Source organism: Lithobates pipiens, unplaced genomic scaffold (genome assembly GCF_037356315.1).
Source record: "Lithobates pipiens isolate NorthernLeopardFrog02 unplaced genomic scaffold, aLitPip1_a1.2 Scaffold_10, whole genome shotgun sequence".
Taxonomy (NCBI): Eukaryota; Metazoa; Chordata; class Amphibia; order Anura; family Ranidae; genus Lithobates; species Lithobates pipiens.
In genome coordinates, this window is record NW_027507686.1 from 71,689,020 (window position 1) to 71,706,225 (window position 17,206).

Here is a 17,206-nt window from a genome sequence, read left to right on the forward strand (position 1 = left end):
CCCCCCCTTAAGCGTCTTCTCCAGAGTGAATAACTCATCTGTGTAATCAATCGTCATAGCTGAAGTCCTCCATCTCCCATATTCATTTTGGTGCCCTTCGCTGAACTCTTCCTAAGGACTGGTGGCCAAAACTGAACTGCATTCTATGCATTAAGAGAAAAAGCCTTCTGTGTGCAGCAGCCCCCCAATATTTACCTGAGCCCCATCTCTATCCTGCGATTTCCAGGAGTCCCTTGGCCATTCGGCACTCTCCCTCTTGACTGGCTGAAACACAGCAGTGGCACATTTGGCTCCCACTGCTGTCAAAGTCAGTTAGCCAATCAGGTGAGAGGGGACGGGGTCAAACCGCAGCTCCATGTCTGAATGGATACACGGAGCTGCAGCTCAGCTCGGGTTCCCCCATAGCAAGCTGCTTGCTGTGGGGGCACTTGACAGGAAGGGCCAGGAGCACAAAAGAGGGACCAGAGAAGAGGAGGATGCAGGGTGCTCTGTGCAAATCCACTGCACAGAGCAGGTAAGTAGTATAACATGTTATTTATTTTAAATGAGACTTTACAATCACTTTCATTCTTTATATAATTTTTTCACCCTTTTTGATTCGTTTCTTAAACCACTTGCCATCCACCTTCTGCATATATACTGCGGCAAGGCAGCTTGGCTGCGCAAAATGACGTACCTGTATGTAGGTCCATGCATGTGGTATTGTGGGCGCGCGTGCCATGGGACCACTCCCGCAGGTCCGGTGGACTCGATGTCTGTCGCCCACACGCAATCGCAGCACAGAGAGGCAGAACAGGGATCTGTCTATGTAAACAAGGCGGATCCCTGTTCTGACAGGGGGCAACTCCGAGATGGGCTGTTCCTAGAGAGCAGGAACAGCGATCCCTGTGTTGTCCCAGCAAGTCCATCCCCACACAATTATAACACACCCAGGGAACAGTTAACCCCTCCCCTGCCAGTGTCATTTATACGTTGATCAGTGCATTTTTTTTTAACTGTAATAATAATGTCACTAATCCCCAAAAAGTGTCAGTTGGGGTCAGGTTTGTCCACCGCAATGTAATCACAGATCGCCTCCATTACTAGTAAAAACAATAAAAAAAAAAAAATGGAATTACGTACCGGTAATGTCCTTTTCCAGGAGTCTTTCAGGACAGCCACCTTTGAGAGACACTGGCTCCTCCCCTCTTAGGAAACACCGCCTTGATTTTCATGATTTAAGCCTCCTCCTCCCTTCGTTCCTCAGTTCTTCCAGAGTACCTCCGGCCAACTGGGGAGACACAAGAACACGTCAAATAAACAAACTTTTAAGTCTTACCTGACGGCCTCATGTAATGAGTTCCCGATGATCTGCAAAAAACTTGGGTGGGAACCGGTGCTGTCCTGAAAGACTCCTGGAAAAGGACATTACCGGTACGTAATTCCATTTTTCCCCAATCGTCTTTCAGGACAGCCACCTTTGAGAGGATAAGCGAGTACCCTGTCTTAGGGTGGGACCTACTGCTTGCAGCACCTTGTGACCAAAGGGCTTGGTCTTTGGCTGAGAGAAGATCCAATCTATAGTGCTTCACGAACGTAGAAAACTTGAACCACGTTGCGGCTCTACAGATCTGTTCAGGAGACACACCAGCCCACATTGTCTGCGGAGTTGCCGCTGTCCTGGCTGAGTGTGCTTTAATTCTAACTGGAGGCTTTAATACCCCAACCGCGCAAGTCTGCCCAATGGCTGACCTTAATCATCTGGTTAGCGTACGTCTAAAGGCTTTGGAACCCTTCCTAGCCCCTGGAAGTAACACCAAAGGTAAATCAGACTTCCTGAACTGGCTTTGTGTAACCAAAATAATGAAGGACACGTCCAAGAAGATGTGTCCTGTTCGCTCACTGGTTTTGAACGAAAAATAGGCAGCATAATCTCTCGGACTCTCTGAGGATTAGAGACTACCATTAGGTAAAAAGGCCAGAATGATCTTAAAAACTGAATGGTCTGGAAAGGGAGTGCCTTAACAGAAAAGGTTTCGAGTTTACTCACTTTCCTTGCCGCAGTGATCGCCACAAAAAACACAGTTTTGAGAGTGATCAACCATAACCAGCCAGATTCCAATTGCTGAAAAAGGTTCCTTTGTGGGAACCTGTAAAACTAATGAGTGACCCCGACTGGGAAGGGGGCGACCAAAGGCTTGGTCTTTGCCTACTTAAGGCTCTAAAAACCTTACTATACCAAGGTCTGATGTTAGATGCCCTTCCAGGAATACGCTAAAAGCGAAAACCTGACTCTTCAATGTTTATGGGGCTAAACCTTTATCTGCCCCTGACTGCAGGAACTCTAGAACGGCTACGAGGCTGTGCACATTGAAGGAGTTCTCTGAGCATCAGCTGTTGAACCGTCTCCATACCTTCAAGAAAATGGTCTGAGTTTCTATTTACCTGCAATTCAGAAGAGTGGCTATTAAACAGTCTGAGACCTCTTTGCCCTTCAGCAATTCCTTCTCAGTAGCCAAGCTGCAAGAATCCACCTGGGGACCGCAGACTGGACCCTGGGAGAAGGGATACTCCTAGACCGGGAAAACCCGGGGGGGGGGGTTCCCCTGACAGGCCCTTCAGAATGGAGAACCACGGCCTCCTGGGCCCAAGAGGTGTGATTAAAAAATAGGTAGTAATCTCCACCTGAAAACTTCCCTGACCCTGCAGGAATCAGAACGGGAGGGGAGAAAGCATAGCACTTAGAGAAACCCTAACTCTGTGCTTTAGTGTGTCTGCTCCCGACCTCCCATCTCCCCTGTTCATGGAACAGGAGATGGCTTCCTTTGCGTTTTCCCTTGAGAAAAAGAGAGGTCCATCCAAGGAATCCCCCAACTCTGGGTGATCCATTCGAAGAACCTCCTGTTTGAGAACCTGGTTGCTCTGAGGAAATCTAAAATCAGGATTTGCTCTCCTTCAAAACAGATCACTGAAAAGACAGGATTTCAATATTCGGCCCATCTGAGGATGGCCTTCGCTAGGACCCATAAAGGATCCGCTCCAGGAGTCCCCATCCTGTCGACGCAAGCCACTGCCAAGGGATTGTTTCCATGACTCTTACATGAAGTCTCCAGAGAACTCTGAGAGGTCCTGAGAACCAGATCTACTGTTCTCAACTCCCTCCAATTTGAGGATCTCTTAGATTCCTTCCTCTCCCAGGTACCCTGTACCAAACAGGAGTCTAGGTGTGTACCCCAACCTAAGCCGTTCGTATCGGTTGTAACCACCCTGGATACTGGGAAACTCCATTCTAGGTCTTGTAACAAACGTGCTCCCTTTCCCAAAGGGACCTCTTTACCTGAGTTGGAACCAAAGAGTCCCAAGACCCCTGACTGTGGTCCCAAATCTTCAAGATGAATAGTTTACAGAGGAAGGTAACATGACCCCGTCCACTGAACTGCTAGGAGCGTGGCTGTCAGTAAACTCAACCTGCCTAACTGAGTTTTTGACAGTTGCCCTGGAGAAACAACAGTGCTCTGTCTATCTTCTGGATCTTCTCCAAGGAGGGAAGACCTTTTGTTCTGTTGAGCCCAGCACCTACCCCAGGAAGGTGACCCCCTGGTAAGGAATTTAAGTTGGGTTTCTCTAGGTTCAGAGGCCAACCCAGGCTCACAAACAGGTCTTTTGTTACCTGTTGATCCCAAATCGACTGCGTCAGAGAAGGTACAAGCCGGAGAAGATCTTCAGGACACACGATCACCGAGACTCCCCTGAGACGCAGGAATGCCAGAACTTCTACCATCACTTTGGTGAAGATAGGAGGAGGAAAGGGATAGCCCAAAAGGGAAGTGCTTTGAACTGAATGTGTAGCACCCCTACAGAAGTTATCACTGCCAGCCTAAGGAAACGCTGGTGGTTCTCTGCAATGGGAATATGCAGGTATGCATCCATACTATCCATGCCCTGAAAAAGTTTTGGTGGAAGAGGTGCCCTCACCCAGTGACCAAAACCAACGAAAGCCATCTGTAGGTGACTAAGACACACAGACGTTTCAGGTTCAGGATGAGCCTGAATTTTCCCAAAGGCTTGTGAACCACAAAAATGTGAGAATAGGAGCCCTTTCTATATATCCTGCTGGGACCTGTATTACCACTTCCTGTTCCTCTAACTCCTGAAGAGGAAAGAAGGGCACATTTTGGCAGCTCAGTGACAAGGAGTCTCAAAAGAGGAGAGCTCTGAAAACTCCAAACGGTAACCTCTTACGATGATCCCCAACACAAACTGATTGGAGGTGATCATCTCCCACTGGGGGAGGAAGGCCCCTTTTTTACTGCTCCCCATATTTCTTCTTAAGGGGAAAGGCCTTTTTCTTATCAGCCGTGCGATCTAGCACTGCTTCAAGACCTGGCCCAAACAGCAGTAAACAGTAGCAGTAACAGCAGTCTCCTGAAAAAAGGATTCCAGAGCTTTGCTTTGGACGCCTTGTCCCCCTGCCATGTCTTCAGCCTTAAGGCCCTCCAGGCTGAGTTGGCCAGAGCCGAGGACCTTGCATACATTCGCATGGATTGAGTCGAAGCACCCGCAGTGTATGCTGACTCCTTAAGCACCATGGGAGAGGAGGATAGAAAAGTCTCCTCTGCTGTCATTGCTTCATGCATTAATCTGGATAAGCCAACACTTCATATTACGAGCCACCACTGTGGCTTCTATGTCAGGCTTAAAGATTTTCTTATTATAAATCCCAGGCATCCTTCAGAAGTGAATCCATCCAACAGCAGGTTTCCTGTAAAAAGGTTTACACAGAGCTTTTGCCTTGGACGCCTTGACCCCCTGCCATGTCTTCAGCCTTGGAGCCCTCCAGGCTGAGTTGGTCAGAGCCGAAGATCTTGCATACATTCGCCTGGATTGAATCGAAGCAGCGTATGCCAACACCTTAAGCAGTATGGGAAAGGAGGATAGACTTCAGAAGTGAGTCCATCATTTCAAACATAGGGTCTGAAAGTATTCCCATGTCCCTGAGGACAGGTCAGTATGCCTGGACGTCTGAAGAAAGGTAGTCTCTAACCTGGGAGATTCTATTCCAGACAAGAGCTTCCTCTTCCGCCCAAGAAAAAACCTTTGCTTTAAAGCACCAGAAAAGAAAGGTTTTCCTTCGGGACCCCGCCATCCTGATGGCATCGATCAAGACATCATGAACCGGGAACACCCGCTTCCCCCAGGTCCTAGTACATCTGATCGTGGGGTGACAATGCCTTCTTCCTAAAGTGGTATGAATAGCTCTCAAGAGCTTATCCACTTCATCCAGGGGGAAGTTTATATCGAGGGGTTCTTTTGGGTTCCCCACCCAAGCCCTCACCTTTATCAGAGTCCCTTGGGAGTCTGAGACGGCACTGTCAACTTCTTCCTCAACTTCCTCTCTGGAACCCTCTAGACTCTCCCTTAACCTGCAGGAGGAACATCCATCGGGTTAGGTGGAACACTCTGCTGTGCTGGTGAAAGAGTGCTCTGGAGCTGAGGCCATTGTAACCTTCACAGAAGCCGCCAGATATGCACCGTGTTCTGCTGCCTGTTTCCTAATGGCGCTCAAACAGGGACCTGAACCCTCTGAGGCCACTGGAACCTTAGGTTAAAGGTCTGACTGAGCTATCCGGTGCCTCAATACACTCTTTACCAAGTGCCTTTGAACCAGGGATTCCCCCAAAGAGGCTCTATATGAAGGACGCTCCCTCCTAGAACCAAAGGGAGACTTGCTCATGTCCTTCAGAGACCTAGAGATAAAAGAGCAGCATAAAATCCTAAAAAAAACAAACACCAGCACTACTTAAGAGGACCACCGGGAGTGCCCTCCCCTAGGATCAATCTCCATCTGGATCCCAGACGCACTGCCCTTCCCCCCGACCACCTAGGGGGAAAAACACCAGTGGAGCTACTGGTTGTAAGGTAAGGGAACCCCTCGCCAGGGCTTTTACCTTTTGAGTGGCTGGTGCCGTTACTCCTGGAGCTCCCGAAGCCACTGCTTTGGACATTCTCCTGTTGAGGAAGAGTGGTACGAACGTGCCTCCAACAGCTACCTGTGCAACTGTAGAAAGAGAGGCTGCACCAGCCGAACGCTAGGTTCCCCTCCACGTGCCGCGTCCGGAACCGGAAGACGCGGATCCAACGAAGAGGTCCGCCCCCACCGGAATTGACGTCGCCCGCCAACCGGTCCGGCCTCTGGCTCCCAGCCGACTGGATACACAGGGGGGCCTTGGACGTCCTCGTTGCAGCGCCCCACTGGGCGAAACGCAGGGATGAACCTCCCCAAAAACTTCCTGCTTTCCCCAAGCGAAGATTGGAGTGCGTATAGAGAAAAAGGTCAGTCAAAAGTTCAGCTTCCCCAGCCGACCGGACTGCCTGTTCCGTTAAAACACCCGCGGGTGAACGGACGGACGACCCTGTAAAACTTCCTGCTTTCCCCAAGCGAAGTTTAGGGTGTATAGACAGTACGAACGCTTCAGCTCCCCGCTGATCCGACTGTCAAGGGCCGACCGATAGACGGTCGGGTAACCGAGTGGGGCCGGGGCTCCGCTCGGATAGCTTCAGTCTCACCAACCGAATTCAGCTAAGGTTCCTTAGCGATGTCTCCCCACCGGAGGAAACACCATAACTGAGGAACGAAGGGAGGAGGAGGCTTAAATCATGAAAATCAAGGCGGTGTTTCCTAAGAGGGGAGGAGCCAGTGTCTCTCAAAGGTGGCTGTCCTGAAAGACGATTGGGGAAAAAAAAATTATAAAGTCCCTAAATGTATCCCCTATTTTGTAGTATAGATTGCGCAAACCAATCCATATACGCTTATTGATATTTTTTTCCAAAAATATGTAGCAGAATACATATTAGCCTAAACTGATGAATAAATTCGCTTTTTCATATATATTTTTTTGGATATGTATTATAGCAGAAAGTTTTTTTCAAAATAGTCTTTTTTGTTTTTTGGTCAAAAAATAAAAACCGCAGAGGTGATCAAATACCAAAAGAAAGCTCTATTTGTAGGGAAAAAATAAAGGACATCAATTTTGTTTGTGTACAGGGTCGCATGACCACGCAATTGTCAGTTAAAGTGACGCTATTCTGTATCGCAAAAAAATGGCCTGGTCATTAAGGGGGTAAATCCTTTTAGGGCTAAAGAGGAAGTAAAAACCCTCTGCTGACATTTACCTATAGGTAGGCCTATAATAGGGCTTACCTATAGGTAGTGTAAATATCTCCTAAACGTGTACCATTTCAAAGATGTTTACATTACATGCAGCCAGTGACATCACTGGCACATGCACTCTGAAGGAACGGCTATGGGTGCCGTTCCTTTCCGAGCCCTGTGCCGTGGAACTACGGTTCCCACACAGGAGTGACGTCATTGCGGTTCTAGCCACTTACAGTGCCCGTGAACCCAGAAGTAACTCCAGGAAAGATGTCAGCCATCTCAGCAGTGTGCGGGTGCCGCTGGAAGCCTTCGTTCTAAGGTAAGTATTTCATAATGAGCTAGTATGTGATGCATACTTACTCATAATGCCTTTGTCTTCGTTTTTTTTTTTTAGTTTACAACCTATTTAAGGTCTATGTATTGGGACTGTATATTGTTTTTGTTATTTATTTAATGCACTTTGAGTGTATTTAGTAAGTGCAACACAAGTTTTCATTTTTTTTACTAGATGGGATATCTTCTTTGTGTCTGCTGATGTATTGTTTGTTTGTTTTCTAGCACAAATTGCCTGTTTTCTATAATCTTATATTTGATTTGTATATATACATACACACAGTATTTGGAATAACAGCGTTTGTTTTTACTTTTTTTTTTTCATTGAACACGAGAGGTGAAGGCTGGCCTGTGTAACCCAATCCAGCTGAAAAGCTACTGTAGCTCAGATTGCTAAAAAAGTTAAAGTGTCCCTTAACCACTTCCCGACCAGCGCACGACGATGTACGTCGACAGAATGGCACGGGCAGGCATATTGGCGTACAGGTACGTCCAATATTCGATGGCGCCCTGCCATCGGGAGCGCGCCGCCGGCGGTGCGCTCCCGCACTGGTCGGGACCCCCGTGAGTCCGGTCGCGGGACCCGCGGACTCGATCGCCGCGGGCATCCCCGCGATCGTCTCACAGAGCGGCCGAATAGAGCAAATGCTGTGTAAACAACATTTGTCTATTCTGCCTAGCAACTAGTGACGCTGATCTCTGCTCCATGTGATTGGAGCAGAGATCAGTGTACACTAAATGAAAGCCCAACCCCCCCACAGTTAGTAACACTCCCCTAGGAACACTTAACCCCTACACTGCCACCCACTGGTTAACCCTTTCACTGCCAGTGTCATTTACACAGGAATCACTGCATTTATATAGCAGTGATTACTGTATAAATGACAATGGTCCCAAAAATGTGTCAAAAATGTCCGATGGGTCCCCCACAATGTCGCAGTCACAATAAAAATCGCTGATCGCCGCCATTACTAGTAAAAAAAAAAAATAATAAAAAATTATTAATAAAAATGCTATAAAACTATCCCTATTTTGTAAACGCTATAACTTTTGCGCAAACCAATCAATAATCGCTTATTGCGATTTTTTTTACAAAAAATATCTAGAAGAATACGTATCGGCCTAAACTGAGGGAAAAAAATGTTTTTTTATATATTTTTGGGGGATATTTATTATAACAAAAAGTAAAAAATAATGCGTTTTTTTCAAAATTGTCGCTCTATTTTTGTTTATAGCGCAAAAAATAAAAACCGCAGGGGTGATCAAATACCACCAAAAGAAAGCTCTATTTGTGGGAAAAAAAGGACGTCAATTTTGTTTGGGAGCCACGTCGCACGACCGCGCAATTGTCAGTTAAAGCAACGCAGTGCCGAATCGCAAAAAGTGGTCTGGTCTTTGACCAGCAAATTGGTCCGGTCTGAAAGTGGTTAAAGAGGAAGTAAACCCTGATGGGTTTACTTCCTCTTTGATTCCCTGCAAAGGTAAAGCATAATGGACTACTATGCATCGCATAGTAGTCCATTATGTGTCACTTACCTGACACAGGAACCAGCGAAGTCACCGCTGTCCCCTGTAGTCCGGCGCATCCATCTTCTCGGTGGGTCTCGCCGCTCCGCCGCTGTCATTCGGCGAAGACACGATGACGTCACTCCCGCGCATGCGCACGGGAGCCGCCACTCGCGGCATATCACCGTTGACGGGTGCCGCACTTAGTGCGCCTTAATCTAGGCTTACCTGTAGGTCAAAGTGTGTTGTAAGGGTTTACAACCACTTTAAAGCATGTATAGAGTATACAGTGCTTGTGCCGTGTAATTTGGCCCCTTCTATCACCTAAAAAACCTAGCTGATCCTGCCTGGCTATGCCCACCCCCCCCCCCCCCCCCATACCTATTATCACCGTACCTCCATCAGCCACGGCTATCCTCTCTTCCCCCCCCCCCCCCCGTCCGTCCGTCAGTCAGCTAGCCTGTGTCACTTTTCTGCCCACCCTTTGCTTCTTCCCTCTGCTATCAAAACTTACGACGTACATCCCATCCTCTCCGTTAGCTAACATTATCTATCCTAGTGTCTGTGCTCCCACCACTCATGTGACTCCTCGGCTCTCTCTCCTCTTCAGATGAGGTCAGCGAGAGTGCTCGGCCCCACCTGCTATAGCGGTCAGAGGAGAGATCCAAGGAGTCACGTGAACGCCAGGAGATGCTCTGATATGAGATATAATCCGCATCTTCTCTTTTCTTTTAGCACAGAGACTAGGATAGATAATGTTAGCTAACAGAGGGGATGGGGCGTTTGTAGTACAGTGGCTTAACAACCACTTTAATGCTGGTTCGGATAGAAAGGTACCAGAACACACAGTACATTGCAGTTTGCTGCGTATCGGGCTGTGTAGTCACAGATCGGTCAGGAAGTCCATGCTGTCCTGTGTCCACAGCCAAAAGCACCTACAATAGGCACATGAGCATCAGAACTTGACCACGGAGCAATGCAAGAAGGTGGCCTGGCCTGATGAATTCAAGAATGGTTTGAGAAACAAAAAAAGTTTGAGGTGTTCACTTCCACATTCTCCAGATCCCAATCCAATCAAACATCCGTGGGATATGCTGGAAAACAAGATTGATCCATGGAGGCCTCACCTTGCAACTTAGGCCCTTTTTACACTTGGGCGGTACGGGTGTGTTTGGTAAAGCGGTGCCATTTTTAGCGCCACTTTACCATTGTTTTAGCGGCATTGTTTTAACCCCTGCTAGCAGCCGAAAAAAGGGTTAAGACCACCCGCAAAGCACTGCTGCAGCGGCGCTTTGCCGGCGGTATAGCCGTGCTGCCCCATTGATTTCAATGGGTAGGAGCGGTGAATACATCACTCCAAAGATGCTGCTAGCAGGACCTTTTTACCATCCTGCTAGCGCACTTTTTTCAGGCGCTATTTTTAGCGCTGTAGCGCCTGAAAAACGCCTCAGTGTGAAAGGGGCCTTACAGGAAAGGATCTGCTACTGACACCTTAGTATGGACACCACAGCACACCTTCAGAGGTCTAGTGGAGTCCATGCCTCTGCAGGATATGGTGGGTGGTCATAATATTATGGTTGGTCAGTGTATGTCAGCGGAGCTTCTCAGAGTGCATCATTAACCACTTGGGATCCGCGCTATTGCCAAATGACGGCATTAGCGCGGACCTACTTTTCCGGGACTACGTCTATTGACGTCGTCCCGTGTACGAGCGGCCTGCGCGCCCCCGCACCCCTTATCACGTGATCAGCTGTCAGCCAATGACAGCTGATCATGTGATAGAACGGAGCCAGTAATCGGCTATTATTCCTCCTCGCGCTGACAGCGCGAGGAGAAAAAAAAAAGCCGATCACCGGCGGCCGTGATCGGGACATCAGTCCTGATCACGGCCAGCAATACAAGCGACCACCTGCCCCCTGCCAGTGCCCACCTGCCCCCTGCAGTGCCATCCTGAATAAAAGTGCCCCCCGTCAGTGCCACCCAGCAGTGCCCATAGTGCCACCCACAGTGCCCACAATCTGCCTCAAAGGTGCTGCACCCCAGTGCCGCCCATCAGTGCCCAGCAGTGCCGCCCATCAGTGCCCAGCAGTGCCACCTATCAGTGCCACCTATCAGTGGTACCTATCCGTGTCACCCATCCGTGCCACTTATCCGTGCCATCTTATCTGTGCCCATCTTAGCCCATCAGTGCCGCCTTATCTGTGCCCATCGGTGCCGCCTTATCTGTGCCTATTAGTGCCGCCTTAACTATGCCTATCAGTGCCCACCAATGCAGCCCATCAGTGCCCACCAATGCAGCCCATCAGTGCCCACCAATGCAGCCCATCAGTGCCCACCAATGCAGCCCATCAGTGCCCACCAATGCAGCCCATCAGTGCCCACCAATGCAGCCTATCAGTGCCGCCTAATCAGCGCACTTCAATGAAGGAGAATAATGACCCGTTTGCAAAATGTTATAACAAACTATTAAAACATGATTTTTTTTTTTTTTTTTGCATCTTTTTTTGTTTAGCAAAAAATAAAACTCCGAGCTGTAACTAAATACCACCAAAAGAAAGCTCTATTTGTGGGAAAAAAATGATAAAAATTTCATTTGGGTACAGTGTTGTATGCCCGCGCAATTGTCATTCAAAGTGCATCAGCGCTGAAAGCTGAAAATTGGTCTGGGACTGAGGGGGGTTTAACTGCCCAGTAAGCAAGTGGTTAAACGTCTGCCATGCCTGGGGACCCCAGTAATCCAACATGCAGCGAAAACGGACAGCCGTCTGCCAGCTTCATGACAACACTCACGGTTCGGGACATTGACGCCGCACAGGAGACACCGAAAGCTGCCCCGGTCTCCAGGCTGTACATCAGAGGAGACCTGAGAACTGCCTCCATCCTCCTCTGAAGCCATGGTGCCACCACTTCCGGCGCACAGAATACACGTCACCAGGAGGATACGCTTCCGGCGCTGGTGTGAGCGGCTACTGAATATTCATAACCTCTGCTGACGTCATGCATATTGATGAGATGAAAAGACAAAGACGCTGGGAGGTGAGTGCTCAGTGTTATGTGTGTCAATGGACAGCCAGTGTTCAGGGGCTGACACAGGAAACACACACACACTGCACACACATGGCTGCACCTCCAGCATGAGAGCACAGGAGGAGAAACTGATGGACTTTTACCATTCACTAATGTCTTTATAGAGGATCTTGAAGCTGTATGAAAAAAAGAAATAAAAGTCAGCAGGTACAAATACTGTAGCTGCTGACTCTTAAAGAGGAAGTAAACCCTCTCTTTAAAAAAAAGAAAAACACCCTGCAGGACAAAGGCATAATGAGCTAGTATGAATAGCATACTAGCTCATTATGAATTACTTACCTGAGATCGAAGCCCCGGAAGCGACCCTTGTTCACCTCCTCCGTCACTGACATGTTGTCACCAGGTATCGCTGCTCCGGCGCTGTGACTGGCCAGAGCAGCAATGACGTCACTTCTACGCATGTGTACTGGTGCCACCGCTAACGGCACGGGCACCGTTAGAAACGGCACGCACAGTGCGCCTGCACCTGATGTCTACGGTGCATGCGCGTAAACATCGGTGCTGATATTTCTGAAGATATCTCCTAAACATTTTAGGTTTGGGAGTTTTTTTTTGCACCTACAGGTAAGCCTTAATCTAGTCTTACCTGTTGGTTAAAGTGGTTGTAATCGGTTTACAACCACTTTAAAAGGACACTTACCTTTCCAAGGATCCAGCACCTTCCTTACCCATGGTCGTTCTTCACCAGTTCCAGCATGTTTAGTAAGGGAAGCCAGCTGTGATGCCTTGCAAGTTCACAGTCGGAGTTCTATCGGATAGTACCCACTGGTGAGAAGTGCCCAGGACGAACGGCACATGCGCTGTATGGAACAGCTGATTTTACGATCAGCTGTTGTGACTGCGCCTGCGCACAATTGCCGAAGGAAACAGTTTTTTGTGTTAGATCATGTCTCGCACTGCTGAGGTGCGTTCATGTCGGTGAGGGGCGGATTTGTACATGATGGGGGCAGATTTTTAAGCAGAAAAAGGTTTGTTTTGCAGCACTGCCCATCATTTAAAAATCCAATCCACCCTTATCTTTACAGCACTGTCCATCATTTAAAAATCCGTCCTCATCATGTACAAATCCGCCCCTCGCCGACATGAACACACCTCGGCAACGAGAGGCACAATCTGACACAAACATTTCTTCCATCAGCTATTTTTTTTCTTCTTCCAAACATTTTTATTGAAAATTTTAGTGTAACATTACAATAACAAAAAAGCATTGTGACAATCCATGTACAGCACAGTATGGATATTGACAGTATTGAATCAGTACAATATTACAGGTGTAGTAAACCCTAGTCTAGTGTACTCCAAAGAGCTTAACAACATAGCGGAACGTATGAAACATGAGACACCCGAGGTAAAAATTTTCACTAGTGTAAAGGTGAGCTGTGCTAAAAAAATATAAACTAAAAAAACTAAAACCAATAACCTCAAAAATAAAAAAAGGGCTCAAAAAACACATGTATTAAATGGTCTACAATCCCTAAAAAGTTAGTGAGCAAATACTGATTACTACATAAAATATTTTAAATATATATAAGTGAATAGTGTCCTAAATAAATAGGTGGAAATCGAAAAATAAACAGCAATATTGAATAAAAAAAAACAATATCAGATCACATATGACGACCCCAACTAGAGTCCCCCAAACCTAAAAAATACCAACACTGAGTGTCACAGAGTATGTATATCCCTAATGTGCAAAAACACATAAAAAATAAGATATAATGTAAAAAATACAAAACAAATTCAAAAATATACAGTGAAAGAAAAAAAAAGAAAAAAGAAAAGTCAGTCAGAGTCCCAAAAAAAAGAGCATTCAGCAGCTGGTGATAATTCATCCAAGGTGAGGATATAAAGCAGACACCCACATAACTTCGTGTTTAAAAATGGGTCCAGAGAGCCACCTCCACCAGTGAAAGAAAGGGCCGCTTACCGGAATTAGACAGCTGATGGTAAAATCAGCTATTGTGCTGCCCCGTACGGCACGTGCTGTTCATCCCAGGCACTTCTCCATAGAACACCAGCTTTCCACTGGGCATGTGCAAGCCGTATGCATTTTGTGAATGGTCCTGCAAACCTCTGGGACCTGTGATGTGTCCTAGGAGGCTGCAGGCGGGAGGACTTTTGATTGGATTGCCTAGGCAATCTGAGCGAAAGTGGGAGTTGGTACCTGTCAAAACTGGGTACTCACTCCCCCCAAAATATCCAAAGATGATGGAGAAGGTGGGAAAGGGGAACATCCTCTTTTGGCTGAAGTTCCACTTTAATATCTTGATATATATATATATATATATATATATATATATATATAGAGAGAGAGAGAGAGAGAGATGGCTCTGCCTTCATCATTTACTGCTCTGATTTATTTTTGAACTCCTACTCCTTGACGTTTTCAGTTTAATTTATTAGATAAACTTTTAGTGGCGGTTCACACAGGGGCGACCTGTCTGGTGACTTAGCCGCCTGACAAGTCGCACTCCGTGCAGTGCGATGGAACCTTTCTAATAGGAGCAACTTATGACGCTCCGACTTAGAAAAAGGTTCCTGTACAACTTTGGGATGACTTCGGAGTGGCTTGCATTGACTTCTATACAGAAGTCGTTTTGTAAACCGCGCTGTATGGGGCTGCTTCAGAGTCGGATGAGTTTGAAGCCGCCTGTGTGAACCGGCACTAACTGAGTCTGATTTAAACAACAAAAACTGAAACTGTAAAATATGATGCTCCCCTTTCTGGATCCCGCAGTGTTTGTTTATACAGAACACCTTTCCATTGCTCTGGAGGCTGCCAATGCTTAGATATAAGCAGTGTGATATATCCCTGCTAAAAATACATTAGGGCTGATTTACTAATAAGGTTAAATTACTTTCCATTACACATGCTAAAATGCATTTCATTAAAGCAGTATTAAACCCAAAAGCGAACACTTATTATATTGCCGTTTACCAATTCTTAGATGTTGCGGCTGCATTTGTTTCCTTTTTTAGTCTCTTTTATTTTCATCTGGCAAGTAAATCTGTTGTAATTCATCAGAACACGCTCCCCTGCAGATGTAACAGTTAGATGGTTGAGACAAACCACTTACCACCGACAAGGGTGCTTACAATAACCAACTTTTATTTATATATGCAAAAAACTTTTATCCCAAAAGGGAAGAAAAAAAAACTGTTGCTGTAACTGCTTATAAAGTGTGAGCTGGAGTTTGGCCTCCATTTTTAATGTATTTAAATCTTCTAGTACATCTAACACTCCCCTCCCCCCCAGACTGACAATGCTGCTGTCCTTGTGCTCCTCCATCCAGGAGGCACTCTAATACAGGGGGTATTTTACTGGCCAGATCACCAAGTGAAAACAGGTTTAATACCACCTTAAGGCAGCCCATTCATTACAAATGGTCTGCCAATGTACAGTGGGCAAAAAAAAAACATGCATTATGCCTTTTTCAAAAGCACAATATATAATATACACTATATTGCCAAAAGTATTGGGACACCTGTCTTTAGACACACATGAACTTAAAGTGGAGGGCCACCCTAAAAAAAAAAAAAAAAGAGCATTAATATTCTTAAAAAAAAAAAAAAAAAAAAAATTTGAAAAAAAAAAAACATTTTTTACCTTGCCAGAAATCCCTGTTGCTAGGCAGTCTTCCTAATCTGCCTTCTTCCTGCTCCTCTGTGATCTTCGTCTTCTCCCCTCCTCCGCATTGTCTTCTGGGTAATGGGACGCGCTGTGTTCTGGGAACTGTGTGTTCCCTAACACAGCGTGTCCCATTCACAAAGCTCAGTGCGACTCGCGCATGTGCAGTAGGAAATGGGCAGTGAAGCCGCAAGGCTCCACTGCCTGTTTCCCTTAGTGAGGATGGCAGCGCTGGGACCCGAGAGCCAAGGGACATGTCAGCCTCGGCGCCCGACATCGTGGGCGCTCTGGAAAGGTAAGTCTCCTTATTAAAAGTCAGCAGCTACTTTTGTTTCAGCTGCTGACTTTTACATTTTTTTTTTTTTACGGCTGAAACACCGCTTTAAGGCCTCATGCACACTGGCCGTTAAAATAACGTTATAAAAATGCCTGTAGCTTTGCAGTGAGTTTTTCAATGTTTTTTTTTTAGCATTCATTAGCGTTTTTTGTTTTGGAGAAAAAAATATATTTTTTTGTTGATTTTTTTTTTCCAATGGGTCAAAAACGTTAAACGCTGGTGAACAATGTTTTTGAGCATTTATCAGTGCTAGATCGTTTTTACAGCTGAAAAACGTCTCTCAGAACCCACTAGTTTTGGGGGGTTTTTTTACTGCTCAAAAACGTTACTGCCCAAAACTGCTGATAACAGCCTATGTGTGCATGGACACATAGGATAACATGATGAAGAGTTTAATGACTGTAGAAAAAAACGTCTACAGCTAAAAACAGCTGCTGTAAAAAAACATCCAAAAATGTCCAGTGTGCATGAGGCCTTAATGGCATCCCAGTCTTAGTCTGTAAGGTTCAATATTGAGTTGGCCCAACCTTTGCAGCTATAATAGCTTCAACTCTTCTGGGAAGACTGTCCACAAGGTTTAACAGTGTCTATGGAAATGTTTGACCATTCTTCCAGAAGCGCACGTGAGGTCAGGCACGGATGTTGGACGAGAAGGCCTGGCTCGCAGTCTCTAATTCATCCCAAAGGTGTTCTATTGAGTTGAGGTCAGGACACTGTGCAGGCCAGTAAAGTTCCTCCACACCAAACTCGCTCATCCATGTCTTTATGGACTTTGCTTTGTGCACTGTTGCGCAGTCATGTTGGAACTGCAAAGGGCCATCCCCAAACTGTTCCCACAAAGCTGGAAGCATAAAATTGTCCAAAATGTCTAGGCATGTTGACTCCTTAAATGTTCCATTCACTGGAACTAAGGGGCCAAGCCCAACCCCTGAAAAACAACCCCACACCATAACCCCCCTCCACCAAATGATTTGGACCAGTGCACAAAGCAAGGTCCAGAAAGACATGGATGAGCGAGTTTGGGAGAGTTTGGGAGAGTCCTGACCTCAACCAGATAAAAAACCTTTGGGATGAATTCGAGCGGAAACTGTGAGCCAGGGCTTCTCGTCCACATCAGTGCCTGACCTCACAATTGCGCTTCTGGAAGAATGGTCAAACATTCCCATAGACCAGGGATATG

At 46.6% G+C, this 17,206-nt stretch overlaps 1 protein-coding gene across 2 annotated transcripts in view; it reads right to left on the reverse strand.

The window, feature by feature from the left end:
* TUT1 (terminal uridylyl transferase 1, U6 snRNA-specific) overlaps positions 1–15,981 on the reverse strand; it is a 51,067-nt gene extending 35,086 nt beyond the window's left edge. The window contains exon 1 of one of the 2 annotated variants that reach the window (XM_077455846.1): positions 15,669–15,981. In XM_077455846.1, the coding sequence (XP_077311972.1) occupies positions 15,669–15,966 (298 nt within the window). In that variant the 5' untranslated portion in view covers positions 15,967–15,981. Of the gene's footprint in view, positions 1–11,764; positions 11,921–15,668 lie in introns of those variants that run through there. The other variant, XM_077455847.1, reaches the window with a different exon arrangement.
* Positions 15,982–17,206: the final 1,225 nt, after the last annotated feature.